Source organism: Aotus nancymaae, unplaced genomic scaffold, assembly GCF_030222135.1.
Source record: "Aotus nancymaae isolate 86718 unplaced genomic scaffold, 86718_ANA_hifiasm-v0.15.2.pri h1tg000108l, whole genome shotgun sequence".
In the NCBI taxonomy this organism is placed as follows: domain Eukaryota; kingdom Metazoa; phylum Chordata; class Mammalia; order Primates; family Aotidae; genus Aotus; species Aotus nancymaae.
Genome location: NW_026988523.1, coordinates 7,609,620 through 7,624,386, shown reverse-complemented (window position 1 = coordinate 7,624,386; position 14,767 = coordinate 7,609,620). Strand labels below are relative to the sequence as shown.

At 47.7% G+C, this 14,767-nt stretch overlaps 1 protein-coding gene across 1 annotated transcript in view; it reads right to left on the bottom strand.

Moving 5' to 3' along the window:
- TNN (tenascin N) overlaps window positions 1–14,767 on the bottom strand; it is a 57,019-nt gene that overhangs the window by 40,406 nt on the left and 1,846 nt on the right. The window contains exons 2-6 of the mRNA XM_012444388.3: window positions 14,335–14,709; window positions 13,643–13,906; window positions 11,789–11,974; window positions 9,631–9,720; window positions 1,352–1,615 (exon numbers count right to left, since the gene is read on the bottom strand). Coding sequence (XP_012299811.2) covers window positions 1,352–1,615; window positions 9,631–9,720; window positions 11,789–11,974; window positions 13,643–13,906; window positions 14,335–14,709 — 1,179 coding nt within the window. The remainder of the gene's footprint in view (window positions 1–1,351; window positions 1,616–9,630; window positions 9,721–11,788; window positions 11,975–13,642; window positions 13,907–14,334; window positions 14,710–14,767) is intronic.

The window sequence follows — 14,767 nt, the reverse complement described above, 5'->3', positions numbered from 1 at the left end:
GAGAGTCACATGTAATGTAAACAAGGAGGGGCAATCTACAACCCACAGGCCAAATCTGATCCACTGCCAATCTTTGTCAACAGAGTTTAATTGGAACACAGTCTCACCAGTCCATTTACATATCATCGTCTGCGGCTGTTTTCACACTCCAATGGCAGAGTTAAGTAATTCCATAAAGACGATTGGACTCCCCAAAGCCAAAAATATTTACTCTCTGGCCCTTTACAGAGATTTGCTGACTTCGACTTTAAACAGATTTAGATATCACCATCCTTACTGTCCACATCTCCTCTGCTCCCCTGGAGGAGAGGTCAAGTCTGGAGGCCCACATGGATCCAGGAGGCTGTGAACCACAAAATCTTTCAAGGGCTAAATACTGACTAACATTCTAACAACTCATTGCTCTCACTTATGCCACACTCACTATGTTTTAGGTACTTTATATAAATTAACTCATGGAACCTTCCCAACAACACCGTGATGGAGATACTCATACGCCCTCATTTTACAGATAAGAAACAGGAAGGGAAGTAAAGTAACTTGCCCAAAGCCACTCAGTTAGTCAGTGGCAGAGCTGGGGTTAAAACCTGGACAGTCAAGCTTCTGAAACCATATTCCTAACCACCTCTCTGCTTCTCCGAGAGTCTCTGTACTCAGTGACTGTCCAGAACAGAATGCAAACAATAAGTGAAGTCTTTCCCTCTGATTTCCTGCCAGGTGTTTGAGAACCTCAGGCGAGCTCCAGGATCAGGCTGCTCTAAATTCAGAGAAGCACCAGAGGAGGATTTAAGCAGAAAGAATGGCCGGGCTATGTCCCAGTATAGTCCCAGGATCCCTGCAGCCATAACCTGAGCAGAATGACTGGGTGAAGTATGAGAACCCTCATGGTTCCTGAAAGCTTAAAGGAAGAATTGGTCCATTTAGTAAATGTTGACTCAGGACACAAACCATTTCCATGGTCTAAAAGAGAGCTCCAGATTATATGCAAAGTGCCTGTACAGCCACTACAAACTGAGATAAGCATTCAAATTCACTGTCGGCCCAATGTTTCGAGTTTTCGCATCTAAAAAATGAAAATTAGAAAGTGTTACCCTATTCTGCAGGGGTTGCATACAGAATTCCAACTCAAATAAGTATGACCTTCTGTATCAAATGGAAAAGCTGGTCTCTTTTGTTTGATGTTAAAAAGGAAAAAAATTATAATTATGAAAATCAAAATTGCTTTTGCAACCCTCCTCCCCACTCCTGCAAACAAAAGAGCTGATGCCAGGTGAGCAATGACCTCCTGATTCAAAAATCAACCTTCTCCCTGCCATGAGGAAGCCTTTTTATGCTCCCGTCCTTCTGTTACCTGTGAGGGCACTGGTGTCAGCTTTCTTGCTCCCCTGGTTGCCCCTCTCAGCCCACACGTAGACCTTGTATGCCTCTCCTGGCTTCAGGCCCGTCAGGACAGTGCTGCTCTCGTCCTTGTGCACTGCCATTTCCTCGGTGTCCCCATCAGCAGAAGTGTAGCGCACTACATACTTGTCTATGACAGCCTGCACTGGGTCCCAGGAGACCGCTGCTGTGTCTTCAGTCACTCGATCGGTGATGACATTGGTTGGACTGTCAATTTCTTCATAAAAATACATGAGAAAGAAAAATCAGAGGAACCGGTTGGTTGGTCAAGATCATAGATTGTTAAAGATCTAGTTCACTTGGGTGACCTCGTTCAATAGTCTACACAATGCAAGGGGCTCTCTCCGTCATCAGTGATGGATGGACAACTGGCTCCTGCTTGAACCCTAAACCGAAAAAGGACTCTCTAATAGACAACACAATCCATTCCATTTTCAGACCTCTGAACATACTAGAGAAAACTCCTTCCAGCGTAACTCCTTCCAACCGTTTACCCTAGGTGGACAGAGAGAATACAACTAATTCCCCTTCCAGGAGACCAGCAAGTATTCAAGAAGAGTCATCATCCCCCTTCCTAGTTCTCTTCAGATCAAAACAACATCACCTCCCCTGTTCATTTCTTCCACATTCCAGTTTCCAGACCTGGCACTTACATCTACACATGCTCCTGTCTTTCTCTTTTCAAATACAAATCTCCAAAACTCAGTTCATTCATCAACAGCACATCACTGAGCATCCATTACGTGCCAGGGAATGTAATGACATTCAGGAGTTATCAATGAGCAAAACAGTCAGAAATTCCACCAATGTGGAGTTTATATTCAAAAAGAACTAACCCAGAACAATACGCCAGCTATGTCCTAGACACTGTGCTTCCCAAGAACATAGCCTGAGCCCATGACCTTAGAAAATCCCTCGTTTTTTTTCCACACACATCCCTGCTAACCCAAGGTCCTGCTACATGTATCCAGGGAACAGCAGGGAAGCCAGTGCATCTGGACAGAGTTAAGTCAAGCGGCTAGAGGGGATGCCAGTGAAGTGAGAGGGACAGTGGACTGTGGATGGCCTTGAAGGCCATTGTAGTGACATTGTCTTTTACACTAAGTGAGATGAGAAGTCTCTGGGGGCTTTGAAAAGAAGAATGACTCGATCTGACTTTGGCTATCAAAGGATCCCTCTGGCTTCTGGGAAGAATGCTGATTCTAGCAAACCAAGAATGAAGGTCACCCAGGCGGCTGCTTCAGTGGTGTATATGCAAGATGGCAGGGGTGCGGGCAACTGCAGCAGTGATGAGGGTCACGGGGAAGGCTGGCTTTGAAGAGCTTTCAAAGGTAAGGCTGTCCTAATCTGCTGATGGATTCAATATGGGATACAATGAATGATTTGTTGGCTTGGGGCCTGAGTAATTTGAAAAATGGAGTGGCCATTTATAGAGACAGGGGTATCTGAGGGAGGGAAGGGTTTGCAGTAGGGAGTGGGGAGAGGAAGAGGCCCAAGAGTTTGCTTGTGGATACATGAAGTGGTAGAGCCAAGATTTGAACCCATTCCTATCTAAACAAAGACTGTATGTTTCCACTTTATACCCCTATGTCCTAAGCAGCACTGTCAACAGCATTTTCCTTTGAAACGAATAATAATAATAAATTATAAATAAAAGAAAGTGTGATCTGAAAGGTTACTTTGACCTGAAATCCAGCAGTAGTCATAGACAGTGGGCAAGATCACCCTAGCAGTCCTGCTCTTGAAGTTCATGGCCCTCGCCTTCTCTAAGAGTCCGTATCTGTACAACCCAGGTCCCAGCAGTGCCTCCCACCCCATCTTCCTGCCCCAGATCAGTGCTTGCTACCACTGTTTCTGGGATCCACAGGAGAGGCCTGTGGCTTTGTGGGCTTGGTGCTGCCTGTGTGTTTTGAAAGATATATCCCAGCCGGGCACAACAGCTCCTACCTGTAATTCCAGCACTTTGGGAGGTCAAGGAGGTCAAGCACTTGAGGCCAGGAGATCGAGACCAGCCTCACCAACATGGCAAAACCCTGTCTCTACTAAAAATACAAAAACTTAGCAGGGCTTGGTGGTGCAAACCTGTAATCCCAACTACTCGGGAGGTTGAGGCACGAGAATCGCTTGAACCTGGAAGTCGGAGTTTGCAGTGAGCCGAGATCACGCACTGCAATCCAACCCAGGTGACATAGCAAGACTCTGTATCAAATAAATAAATAAATACAATAAAGATTCATCACATCCACATGGGTGGAAGGAGGAACCAGCAACGAGCCCTGTAGCTCCTTTCTCCCCTAAGAGTCCCAGAGCACTCGAGATGAAGAAGAACCAGGAAACAGCATCTTGAATATTAAAAGTAGGAAGGTAAAACTGAATCATATTATGCCTAGGGTTACAGGTGATCTGAAGGTTTAAGCCCAAAAAGGAGATGTGACTTCTCCAAGCTCACAGTGCCAGTCACAGCTCACAGCCCCCTGCCTTCCCCTTTCTCTCAGTTCTCTAACCACAGCAACTCAACTCAGAAGGGCCTCTTCACGGAGCTCGTTCTCCTTGACCATTCCCAGGATAAGGATCAGATGCAGAGATACGGGAATGGGAGGAAGGCCTCAGAGATGGTACTTCCATGATAGGCCACATTGCTGAAAGAGACCAATGCTGCAGGACTGAAACCTCTCTCTCTACCACAGAGGGATGTGGGGATTATTAAATAGTTTTTCCACGTGAGGAAGCCTTTCAGCAGCTGTAGCAGCTGACTGAATCACAGATGAGCCACAGCTGTAGCCTCTACTACAAGACAGGCTCTCCCCACCCCGGCCCCGACATCCTCCCCAGGCTGGAACTTCCCAACTGCTGGACACTAGTAGCCCTGGTGGGACCTTTCCCAGGGCCATTCGAGGTCAGAGAGATGTAAGGTAAGGTTTGTAAAACTGGGTAAGTGGGACTCACCTGTGAGTACATATGTTAGAATAAAGGTGTGCTTCACTTCAAAGAGATCTAATTTGCAAAACCTGAACACAGTATATGGAAGAGGTTAATTAGAAGCTCTGTTCACATCAGGAAAGCTTATTGCACTTTATAACAAGAATTCACCACAGGGTTGGGTAGGGAATGGCTGTCTTCAGTCTAGGCTGTAACACCCGACAGCCCATGCCCACACTCAAGCACGCAGTCACAGGCATTATGAACAGGTTTCTCCACTAATAATGTCCACCTGTGAATCTCCCAGTTGGTGCAGGAGAAGACGGCACAGACGGGATGTAAAACTGATGAGAAACGAGCTTGGGGGAAGACATGGAGACAGGATCTGCATCATTGATTTGAAGGTGGGTGCATGGAAGGGGTGCCTTGGGACTACGGTACCTACGTGTTCTGTGGTCTTGTTTACACAGACCTCCTCTAAGGTATTTGCATGTGGCAACAAAATTATCTGAAAGCCACCATTTGTAGAAAATGCACTCAGAGAGGTAACCCTTCTTCCTGTTGTCCTCTAGCTTTGCTTTTAGGAAGGTTATCAACTTTGATTTCAGGTGAACCTGAGTTTAAGTGCCAGCTAATTCTTCACTAGTTCACCCTGAGTCTCCTAAGCTTTGTAGACCTCAACGTTCTCATATGTAAAATGGAAATAATAATGCTTGCAATCCTATTAATAAGGACCAGAGATAATATTTACAAAACCTCACAGTACACAGAAGCCCAGTAGAATACAGTGGCCATGCAAATGATACAGGTCATTGTTGTCCAGATGCTGAATGTGTGTTTTGGTGGCTGTGTGTGAGGCAGGAGTTCTGAACGGTAACAGGAGCTCAGCCTAGGACATTAAGATGTTTCCAAAGGAAAGTTTTAGGGGTTAAGCCATTTCAAATGGAGCATTGTGTTTGGAAATCAGTAAAAAGAGAAAAAGATACTAAGAAGAGCAAAACTGCTATTTCACAGCATCGTCTAAGGAGGAAAGCTATCAGAAAGTTGATGACAAGTGAATATGCTAGGTCATAAGCTCTGCTGTGCATAGGAGCTTGTGAATTATAACAAAGCAAGCATGCTTTGTTTTATACACACCAGAAAAAAGCATGAAGTTATTAAAAGAAAACCATCATTGCAAGAAAAACAAGAGAAAGGACTTTAAACTCATTTAGTCCAATTCTCCATTTTACAGATGGAGGACAAAAGAATGATATCACCTCTCAGTAGCCTCCCTTTCTTGTCATTCGATGGGAAGCATAGCTGTCAGGATATGATGCAGAGGTCCAGGGACATTCCCCTACCCCCAATCCCCAGAGACACTGGCCTGGCGTATGCTTGCTGCTCTTGAGGCTGACCTGCTTCTGAAGCCCGGCCTTTCTGGAAGGTGTTCCAGCGCACTTTGAGTGTTACCTAAACAGGGTGAGGAATTTCAGCCAACCATTTCCCTGTCATGATATTAGTTCCACTGGGTGCCTTATTAAATGGAAAACACCTGAATGTGTCCTTTCCTCCCTGCACATGCTTAGGGTGTTAAGTTCCAGCATCCTTTTCCACCTGGTGGGATGCAAAACGTTTGGAGAAAACGAATTTTTCTTTTCCCTTGAATTAATTAAGTCTAGCCACGTTTAAGAGTGTTTTCTGACCCTATAAATTACAGGGGCTTTTTCTTTTTTATGCTGGTAAAACACATGACACAAATTTATTTGCAATCCAATAAAATATTCTATCCTGGCTTTAGGATATAATTGACAACAAAAACACTTTTGAGTAGTAACATTCCACTATACGTGAAAGGCTAACTAGCAATTCAAAGTCATATGTGATTAAATGCTCTCAGACCTCAGAGGCAAAGCTGGCTGACATTTGATGCAGTTATTGAAGGCTGCAGTAGAGAAACTGTCTGAGGGCAGCCTGGAAGGATATGTCATATTATTGCTGTGATCCCCTGAAGGATAAGGACCATGGCTTATCAGCTCTGGAAGTTTCTAAAGGGACCAGGTCTCTTTGGCACAAATACATCCTGCAATAAATGTTTCATGAATTGAATGAATTTGTAGCTAGAAATAATAGTAAGGGTTTTTTTTTTAGACTGACGTTAACAACAGAAACCCACTTGCAGAGATAAGCCTTCTGTTAGGGAACCCCAAGAACAGTCTGGCTAGGAGAAGGCTTTCCCTGGGAAAGTTATGAGAATAACAACAGCCCAGACTGGCCGTGCCACTGAGGCCAAGATAAAAGCGTATGCCGCCTCCTCAGTCAGGGAGGAATCATAGAAAATTTTTCAGTTAGGAAGCAAACAGTATGAAAATTAACTAGAAATAATGGGCAAGAAGGATGGGAGTGTGATATTATGATCTATAACAAGAAACACACGTTTGGTCTGGGTTCCCTGATTCCTGGCACACAGCTCGTAAAACCCTTGGAATCTCCAAAGTGAGGTGTTTTTTTGCATGTTAATGAGATGACTGCTGTAAGGGCGGTGCTCCTGGACAGCCTCAGAAAGTGGGGGGCTTGCCAGGGAACCAACCTTACGATTAGAGGATTGGAACTTCCAGCCCCACCTGCCCACCCCCTAACAAGGGAGAGGAGAGAGGTGCTAATGGTTGCCAAAGGTTGAGTTGATCACCAGTGGCCAATGATGTAATCAACCATTCCTCTATAATGAGGTCTCCATGAAAACCCAAAAGGACTGGGTTGAGAGAGCTTCCTGGCTGCTGAACACGTGGAGGTTCGGGGAGGGTGGCACACCCACAGAGGCCGTGGAAGCACGCACCTTGACCTATGCGTCTCTTCCATCTGGTTCTCCAGCTGGATCTTTGTAATAGTCTTGATTGTAACAAATAGGTAAACGTAAGTCAGGTGTTTTCCCTGCGTTCTGTAAGTTGCTCTAGCAAATTAATGGCACCTGAGGAGCGGAGTCATAGGAACCCCCAATTTAGAGCCAATTGGTCAGGAGTACAGGTCATAACCTGGGGACTGTGACAGGCATCTGAACTGAGGAAAGTCTCGTGGGACTGGGCCCTCGACTTATGGGATCTGATGCTATTTCCAGGGAGAGAGTGTCGGACATGAATTGTTGTACACCCAGTTGGTGTCTGACGGAAAACTGCCAGGTGTATGGGGTAAAATCACTTCCAGAGGTGAAGTGTTCTGTGTTGTGTTGACTGTGTAAGAGAAGAAAAAGTGTTTATCTCTTACAGGAGGGTAAAAGTGAGAAGCCCTTTAGCTTTGTAGTGTGAAAGGAAAATTAAAAACTCAGGACCCCAATTCACTCTGCCAAAAGGAAAAAATAAAGCTGAAAGCTGAGTTACACAAGAAGATAGCTTTCCTTTTGTTCCTACGCAGGCTACAGATAAAAGGTTAAATATCGCCACCGGTAGCGACTCCATGTTCACCTTAACCTACGAAAAGTGCAAATTTGCTGAACGCATAACTGACTATCCCCCTACCTGCCCCTTTCCTCTTGCATCATGGGAATCATCATACCCTCCCTATTTCCTCTCCAGCCCACTTTTCCCGTTTAATGTTGAAGCCTTCAACCTTCAAAATCATCTTTGGAGAAAGGCACAGACCACAGATTGTTTCTGTGATTCCACGTTTCTTTCTCCCAGGCACATCCTTTACCTTGGCAAAATAAACTTCTAAGTTGATTAAGGCTTATCTCTGATACTTTTTAGTTTACAGTAGCTAAGCCCAAGGCTTAGACTCAGGTATCTTGTGTTGAAATCCCACCTCTGTCCTTTCCTGGCTGGGCAACCTTGAGCTTCACTTCTCCAGTTTTCTTATATATAGCATAGAAATAATAATATCTACTTTATAGGATTGCTGTGAGAACTAAATGAGATATTCATAAAAAGTGCTTAGTGATTATAATGCCTGGCACTTAATAAGCTCTCAATTAGGCCGGGCACGGTGGCTCACACCTGTAATCCCAGCACTTTGGGAGGCCGAGGCGGGTGGATCACGAGGTCAAGAGATCGAGACCATCCTGGTCAACATGGTGAAACCCCGTGTCTACTAAAAATACAAAAAATTAGCTGGTCGTGGTGGCGCGTGCCTGTAATCCCGGCTACTCAGGAGGCTGAGGCAGGAGAATTGCCTGAACCCAGGAGGTGGAGGTTGCGGTGAGCCGAGATCATGCCATTGCACTCCAGCCTGGGTAACAAGAGCGAAACTCTGTCTCAAAAAAAAAACAAAACAAAACAAAAATAAAGCTCTCAATTAATTGATAGCTACAGGGAACACCACCAAAAACACGGAAGTACTTACTATTTGCCAACTTGTTAAAATGCTTCACTAGTCCACTCTTCCGACGGACCGCACAAGTCTCCATTGTCTAGTTTGTAAATGAAGTTGTTTCGTCTCCTTTATGATTGCCCAACTATCACTCTCTCATACTCCAAATAAGCAATCTGTTAAGCAGCCGAAACAGTGAATTCAATTCTCACAACATCTCATCCCTTATTCTCACACCATAACCAGCTATGTCCAGGACTGACTTGGAAAGAACTAAAAAACTTTTCAAGGAAGACTCAGAACTCAAAGACTCCTTCACTGGCTCCAAGGATTGGTCTCCCCCAGTGGCACTCTAGATCACGGGTTTCCAGCGTGGGGAAGGCAGGAACACAGAGCTAATGAGGAAATTCGCAATTCGATATGGGCTCAAGCATTGCTTAAAGACTAAAAGTTACGTAGGATGTCTCATGTATGCCTACCATGTTTTCAAATTCTGTTCTGATTAACAAGTTACAAACGTATTGTCAAATGTGACTGACTTGTAACCTTTTATCATTACATATTTTCCTCAATACACAGATGACTACATATCTCTACTCTCATGTGAGAGTTTTTAATATCTTCTGACATTTTAGAGACATCTGCTTGAGTGTGGTCATCAGGAACAAACACAGGTGTGGCACGAAGAAAATTAAAGATCACTTGTCTTGAGGGAATAAGGAGCTATGTGCCTATGTCTTAGATGATAAATGCCTTAAAAACAACGCAGTGATGGAAGCTATTAAAATAAGCAAAAGAGTGTCCGACACGATCTTGTCCCTTAACTCCAAGACCCTGGGGGAGATTTTCAATGGCAAGAAAAATTTGAAATAGGAAATGTTTGCTTCCCTTTTCCTGCCCAAAAATAGATGTAGTACATAAAGGGATAGACTCTCTACACTCAAATCCCAGAATTCTTATCCAGAGGAGTCAGCCAAGAAAATGTCAGAATGCAAACATGATTAAACGTCCACAGTGCGTTCAGGTAGCTCTCACCTGTTCTGCCGTTCAGGAGGATCGGCTTGCCCTCCAGTTCTCCTCGCATGGGCACCACCGTGATCTTGTACTCCGTCCCCGGGTGCAGACCTGGAAACAAGCAGGCAGCGTGGGATGTGAGTGCAGGCTCCAGACCCCTCGTCCCAGCGCTGCTCCTCCCCAGCATTTCTCCCATGAGGGAAAGATGAGGGGTTATCTCCAAAGATGAATCCGTATCTGCAGGCGAATAAAGCCCCGCAGGAGCATTGGAACGTGAGGTGTCACTGAGGGGGCCTATCGGGTGGGGATGGGAGTTGGGTGTTGTCGGAGCAAATGAGATGAAGCCGATTGAAATGCATTTCAGGTGTTCTCCGCTTCTTCATTGGGCCACCTAGCACTTATTTCCCAATTTTATTTATCGCCCCAAATGTGTTCCTGTTCCCAGCGACCCTTTTCCTTCCAAAACTTCTGTCCTTCTCATTGTAATATTTAGCCTACATTTTTCCTATTTGTTTATTTATGTATTAGAGACAGGGTGTCACTGTGTTGCTCAGGCTAGCGTGCAGTGGTGCAATCACGGCTCACTAGAGCCTCAACCTCCTGGGCTCAAGGGATCCTCCTGCCTCAGCCTCTCAAGTAGCTGGGACCATGGGCGTGAGCCACTGTGCCCAGCCCTTTTTTAAAAAAAGTTTTTTCTTTGTAGAAGCAACTAGAATTATTGTTCCTTGTGGCACCAATGTTCAGACTCTGGTGGTAAAATGCAGACAAACGGCAGCTTGTGTGAGACACACACCCTCATTCTTCACTCCACAAACACTAAGAACCCCAAGATGTCCTGTCAAGATGGAACTCAAGGAGTGGATGGCAGAACAAGGCTCCAGGAGAGAATTTGCCATGAAGCTAATTAGCCCCACGCTTTCATGGGTCCATTCCAAGGCCTTGTACCTGATTAGATATTGATGATTGTGTATTACTTTGGGGAAGAGGGCCCTGGAATTGTACAAACTTCAAGCACTGCCAACCTTGATCCATCCCTGCAGCCTTGTTTCCTTAGCAGTCATCTGAGCTCCAGCTCTTTGCAGCATTAGCTCAGAAATCTGAGATAGGGAGTCACGCCTACTCACTGCACCCTGCCCCTCTCTAAGCCCCCCAACACAACCCCTTCTGTGCATCCACCTTCCTCCCTCCCTCTCTCTCTGCCTCCCTCCCTCTCTGCCTCTCTCTCTCTGCCTCCCTCTCTCTCTGCCTCCCTCTCTCTCTGCCTCTCTCTCTTTCTGCCTCTCTCTCTCTGCCTCTCTCTCTTTCTCTGCCTCTCTCTCTCTCTGCCTCTCTCTCTCTCTGCCTCCCTCTCTCTGCCTCCCTCTCTCTCTGCCTCTCTCTCTTTCTGCCTCTCTCTCTCTGCCTCTCTCTCTTTCTCTGCCTCTCTCTCTGCCTCTCTCTCTTTCTGCCTCTTTCTCTCTCTGCCTCTCTTTCTTTCTCTGCCTCTTTCTCTCTGTCTGCCTCTCTCTCTTTGCCTCTCTCTCTCTGCCTCTCTCTCTCTCTGCCTCTCTCTCTTTCTGCCTCTTTCTCTCTCTGCCTCTCTTTCTTTCTCTGCCTCTTTCTCTCTGTCTGCCTCTCTCTCTTTGCCTCTCTCTCTCTTTGCCTCTCTCTCTCTGCCTCTCTCTCTCTCTGCCTCTCTCTCTCTGCCTGTCTCTCTCTCTGCCTCTCTCTCTTTCTCTGCCTCTCTCTCTCTCTGTCTGCTTCTCTCTCTGCCTCTCTCTCTCTCTCTTTGCCTCTCTCTCTCTGCCTCTCTCTCTCTGCCCCCTCCACCTCTCCCTCTCTCTGCCTCTCCCTCTCCCCTCCTGCCCCCAACACCCAAATACACAAATTCTTCAAAAGGAGTATCTATACACCATCAAATCCATTCTGAGACACAGACAGGGTCTTCAAGAGAGTTTGCTGACTTGAAGAACATCTCACAGACATAATCTGTTAAAAGGTTCTCTGAGATCGAGCTCTGGAATGCTGGGGCAGAGTCTACAGGCCTCCCAGGTGGGCTCACATCTGGGAGATTTAAGGATCAGGTTCAAGTGTGATTCCTAATCACACTTGAGCAGTGCAGATGCCAGTGCCCTCTGCACACACTGTCCCCACCGCTGCACCCACAGCAAACATCTCACATCCCAGTGATGGCTCTTACCAGTGATGTCATATCGACTCTTGGGGTCACTGCTCTTGGGCACGGTGACCTCAGCTACCTCCTGCCCCGTCATGGGCCCGTATCGCAGCTTGTAGTAGTCCACCTCGGTCGAGGGGTTTTCCCACTCCACGTCGAGGGAGTTCTCAGTCTCATCTGTCACCCAGGCAGTGCCAGGCACAGCAAGGTCTGGGGCGGAGGTGAGAGAGGTAAGGAAAGCAGTGAAGAGCAGAGTTTCTGAGGTTCTGTGACAGGCTGTTGTTTATCATGTCAGCTCCCTTTCTTGCTGTCTCTAGGTCATAGTTCTCAGCAGGTGTCTTTGAGCTACTGAAGTAGCAACTAAGCTGCTGGTTTTCATATTCCATGGGCAGACTGTCTTTCGGGAAAGCCTCCACCTCCCCATCCCATCAGAGCCCATGCAGCCTCCCTGTCCACACTGACTTTGGTCAAGCCCAAACTGTACCTCTCAGGCCAGAGCTCAGACAGCTACAGCCTGCACTGGGAGGCTTTGGACACAGGGTTATCTGTACCAGAGGCAGGCACAGATTACTGAGACACCCCCATGGTCCCACATAGCGTGCAGTCACCCATGCTAGAACAATCAAGACGCCCAAGTTGTTCAACTACCTGGGTGCTCCTGGGGGTCATTAGCCTGAGGGCACGGACTAAGGCAATCCCAAATGGTGCCCTCATGATGGCCAAGTCTCTCACAGCCCTTTCCAACACTGACCCATCCCTACCTCCACCCTATTCCCACCACCAAAAAGGACAGGCAGCTTGGTGTCTCTGCAAGGACAACCGCATGCCAAAGTCTAATCCATCTGGATCCTCCTAGATCTTTCCCTAGAAGTTCAGGGCAGGATGGAGGCAGTGAATTTTTATCGCACCGAGAACAGTGCTTGACACACGGTAGGTGCTTAATAAAAATGTACTGCATGAAGGAATGATTCGGCCAACTACGCTTTTCCAAATCCTTGAAGACCTAAGTGGCTTTAAGAATTTTCATGAGAAAACAAGAATGTTTAAAGAGTAAGCAGCGATGCTTATCCTTCTAAGTATTTTGGTGCACAGGAGACTGCTTCTCCAGATCAAGCCTCCACCATCCTCCATCTTGTTCTGTATCCCAGGCTGTGATCTCTGTGAATTGAGTCAGCCAGTTTCCCTGACCCTCTGGCTTCTGGGTTCAGCTAGCAGGAATCACCAGCAGATCAGAGGGCAGGAGAGAGAATTCTGTGGAGACACGGTGGACTGCCTGCACCCCTTTACCAAAACACCCCCGCCAGGCAGGTCTTTTCTACAGCTCTCTCTGGGTCCAAGTACCAAGGTCCGTGCCTTGCCCCTTCAGGCGGGAGTGTATCCTCAGTGATGCAGGTCTTAGGGTTTCACCATCCAACCCCTACCCACACCTTTGTGAACAGCCTGTTAAACTTTTTCAATTACCCCATTTGTGTCCTGTTTTTCCCACCGAGATGAGTCTGACACAGGTGGCTTCCGCAGCCTCTTACCCATACTTATTTGAACTTTCTTAATGGCCTTGGGGGTTCAGTGAGGGACTGGGGTTGCAGGTTTACCCTTTGACTGCTTATGAGAGGGTGCAGACCCTACTAATCTCAGGGATGCGGGGGACCCATGAGCCCCCATGTAGCAGGTCTTCACTGGCTTAAAGGACCCAGTAATCAGAGGGCAAAGGAAGAAGAGAGAGAAGTGGAACTCTTCAGAACCTAGGCCTCTGGCAGCCGTGTTTTTCAAACTCCAAATCAAAGCAACTGCCTGACAGGTATTTATGGGAATAGTGAAATAAAACATTTGGAATGGGGCCTCTCCTGGGAACTCTGGGGCATCGGGTGGCTTCCTCACCCGTGGTGGCAAGTAGATGCTGTGGGCCGCTAGACACTTCTTTCTTGACGTTACGCAGGGTGACTATGTACTTGGTTCCAGGCAGCAAACTGAGAATCTCGTAGCTGTGCTGCTCCTTGGGCACTTGGATCTGCTTCCCAGAGATCTCCTTCCCCAGGGGGTAGTAGCTGAGGAGGTAGTGGTCCACCTGGCTGGAGGGCTCCCAGCTCACCAACAGGGAATCCTCCGTGCTCTTGAGCAGCTGCAGGCCCTGTGGGACGACCACTGCAGGCAGAACAGGAACAGGGCAGAGAGGGTGAGCAAGGGAGGCGATCCGGAGCCTATGAGTATTCCCTGAGCACTATAAAGGTGGGCGTGCAGGGTGCAGACCTGTGTAAGGCATCATTCCAGACCCCCAGAAGTTATCCCACTGACCCCCTCACCACACACGTGCACACACAGCCAACCGTCAGATCACCAGACCACTGATTTTCAAAGTCAGGCCCTCAAACCAGCATCTGCATCACCTGGGAACTTGTTAGAAAAGCAAATTTTTAGGCCCCATCGCAGAATCAGAAGCTCTGGGGTTGGGGCTCAGCAATCTGGTGTAGGCTAAAGGAAGAGACCCCCAAAGAGGACAACGTGTAATTGACAGTTAAATGGTGCACTGGAAAGAAGAGTCCGGCGGCCCGAGGGCACATCTCCGCTCTCACCCTGGGCACAGTCCAGGCCTGCGAAGCCCTCCTCGCAGTAGCACTCGCCCGTGTCGCAGAAGCCGTGGCTGCTGCAGTCGCCGGGACAGCGCCGCTCGCTGCAGTCCTCCGACGTGAAGTCCTCGTGGCACCGGCACACGCCGCGCACGCAATCGCCGTGCCCGCTGCAGTTCTCAGGGCAGGCAGGATAGCCGCAGTCGGCGCCCATGTAGGGCTCATGGCACAGGCAGCGCCCGTCCACACAGCGCCCGTGGCCGCTGCATGCCCCGGGACAGGCCTGCTGCTCGCAGGCGGTGCCCTCCCAGCCCTCCTGGCAGTGGCAGCTGCAGGTCTCCAGGGAGAAGGTCCCGTGGCCGCTGCAGTGGCGCCTCAGATCTGGAAGGGAGAGAAAAAACAGTAGGCTGTGCTGAGGGGCTGTGTGTGGAGATCTCCT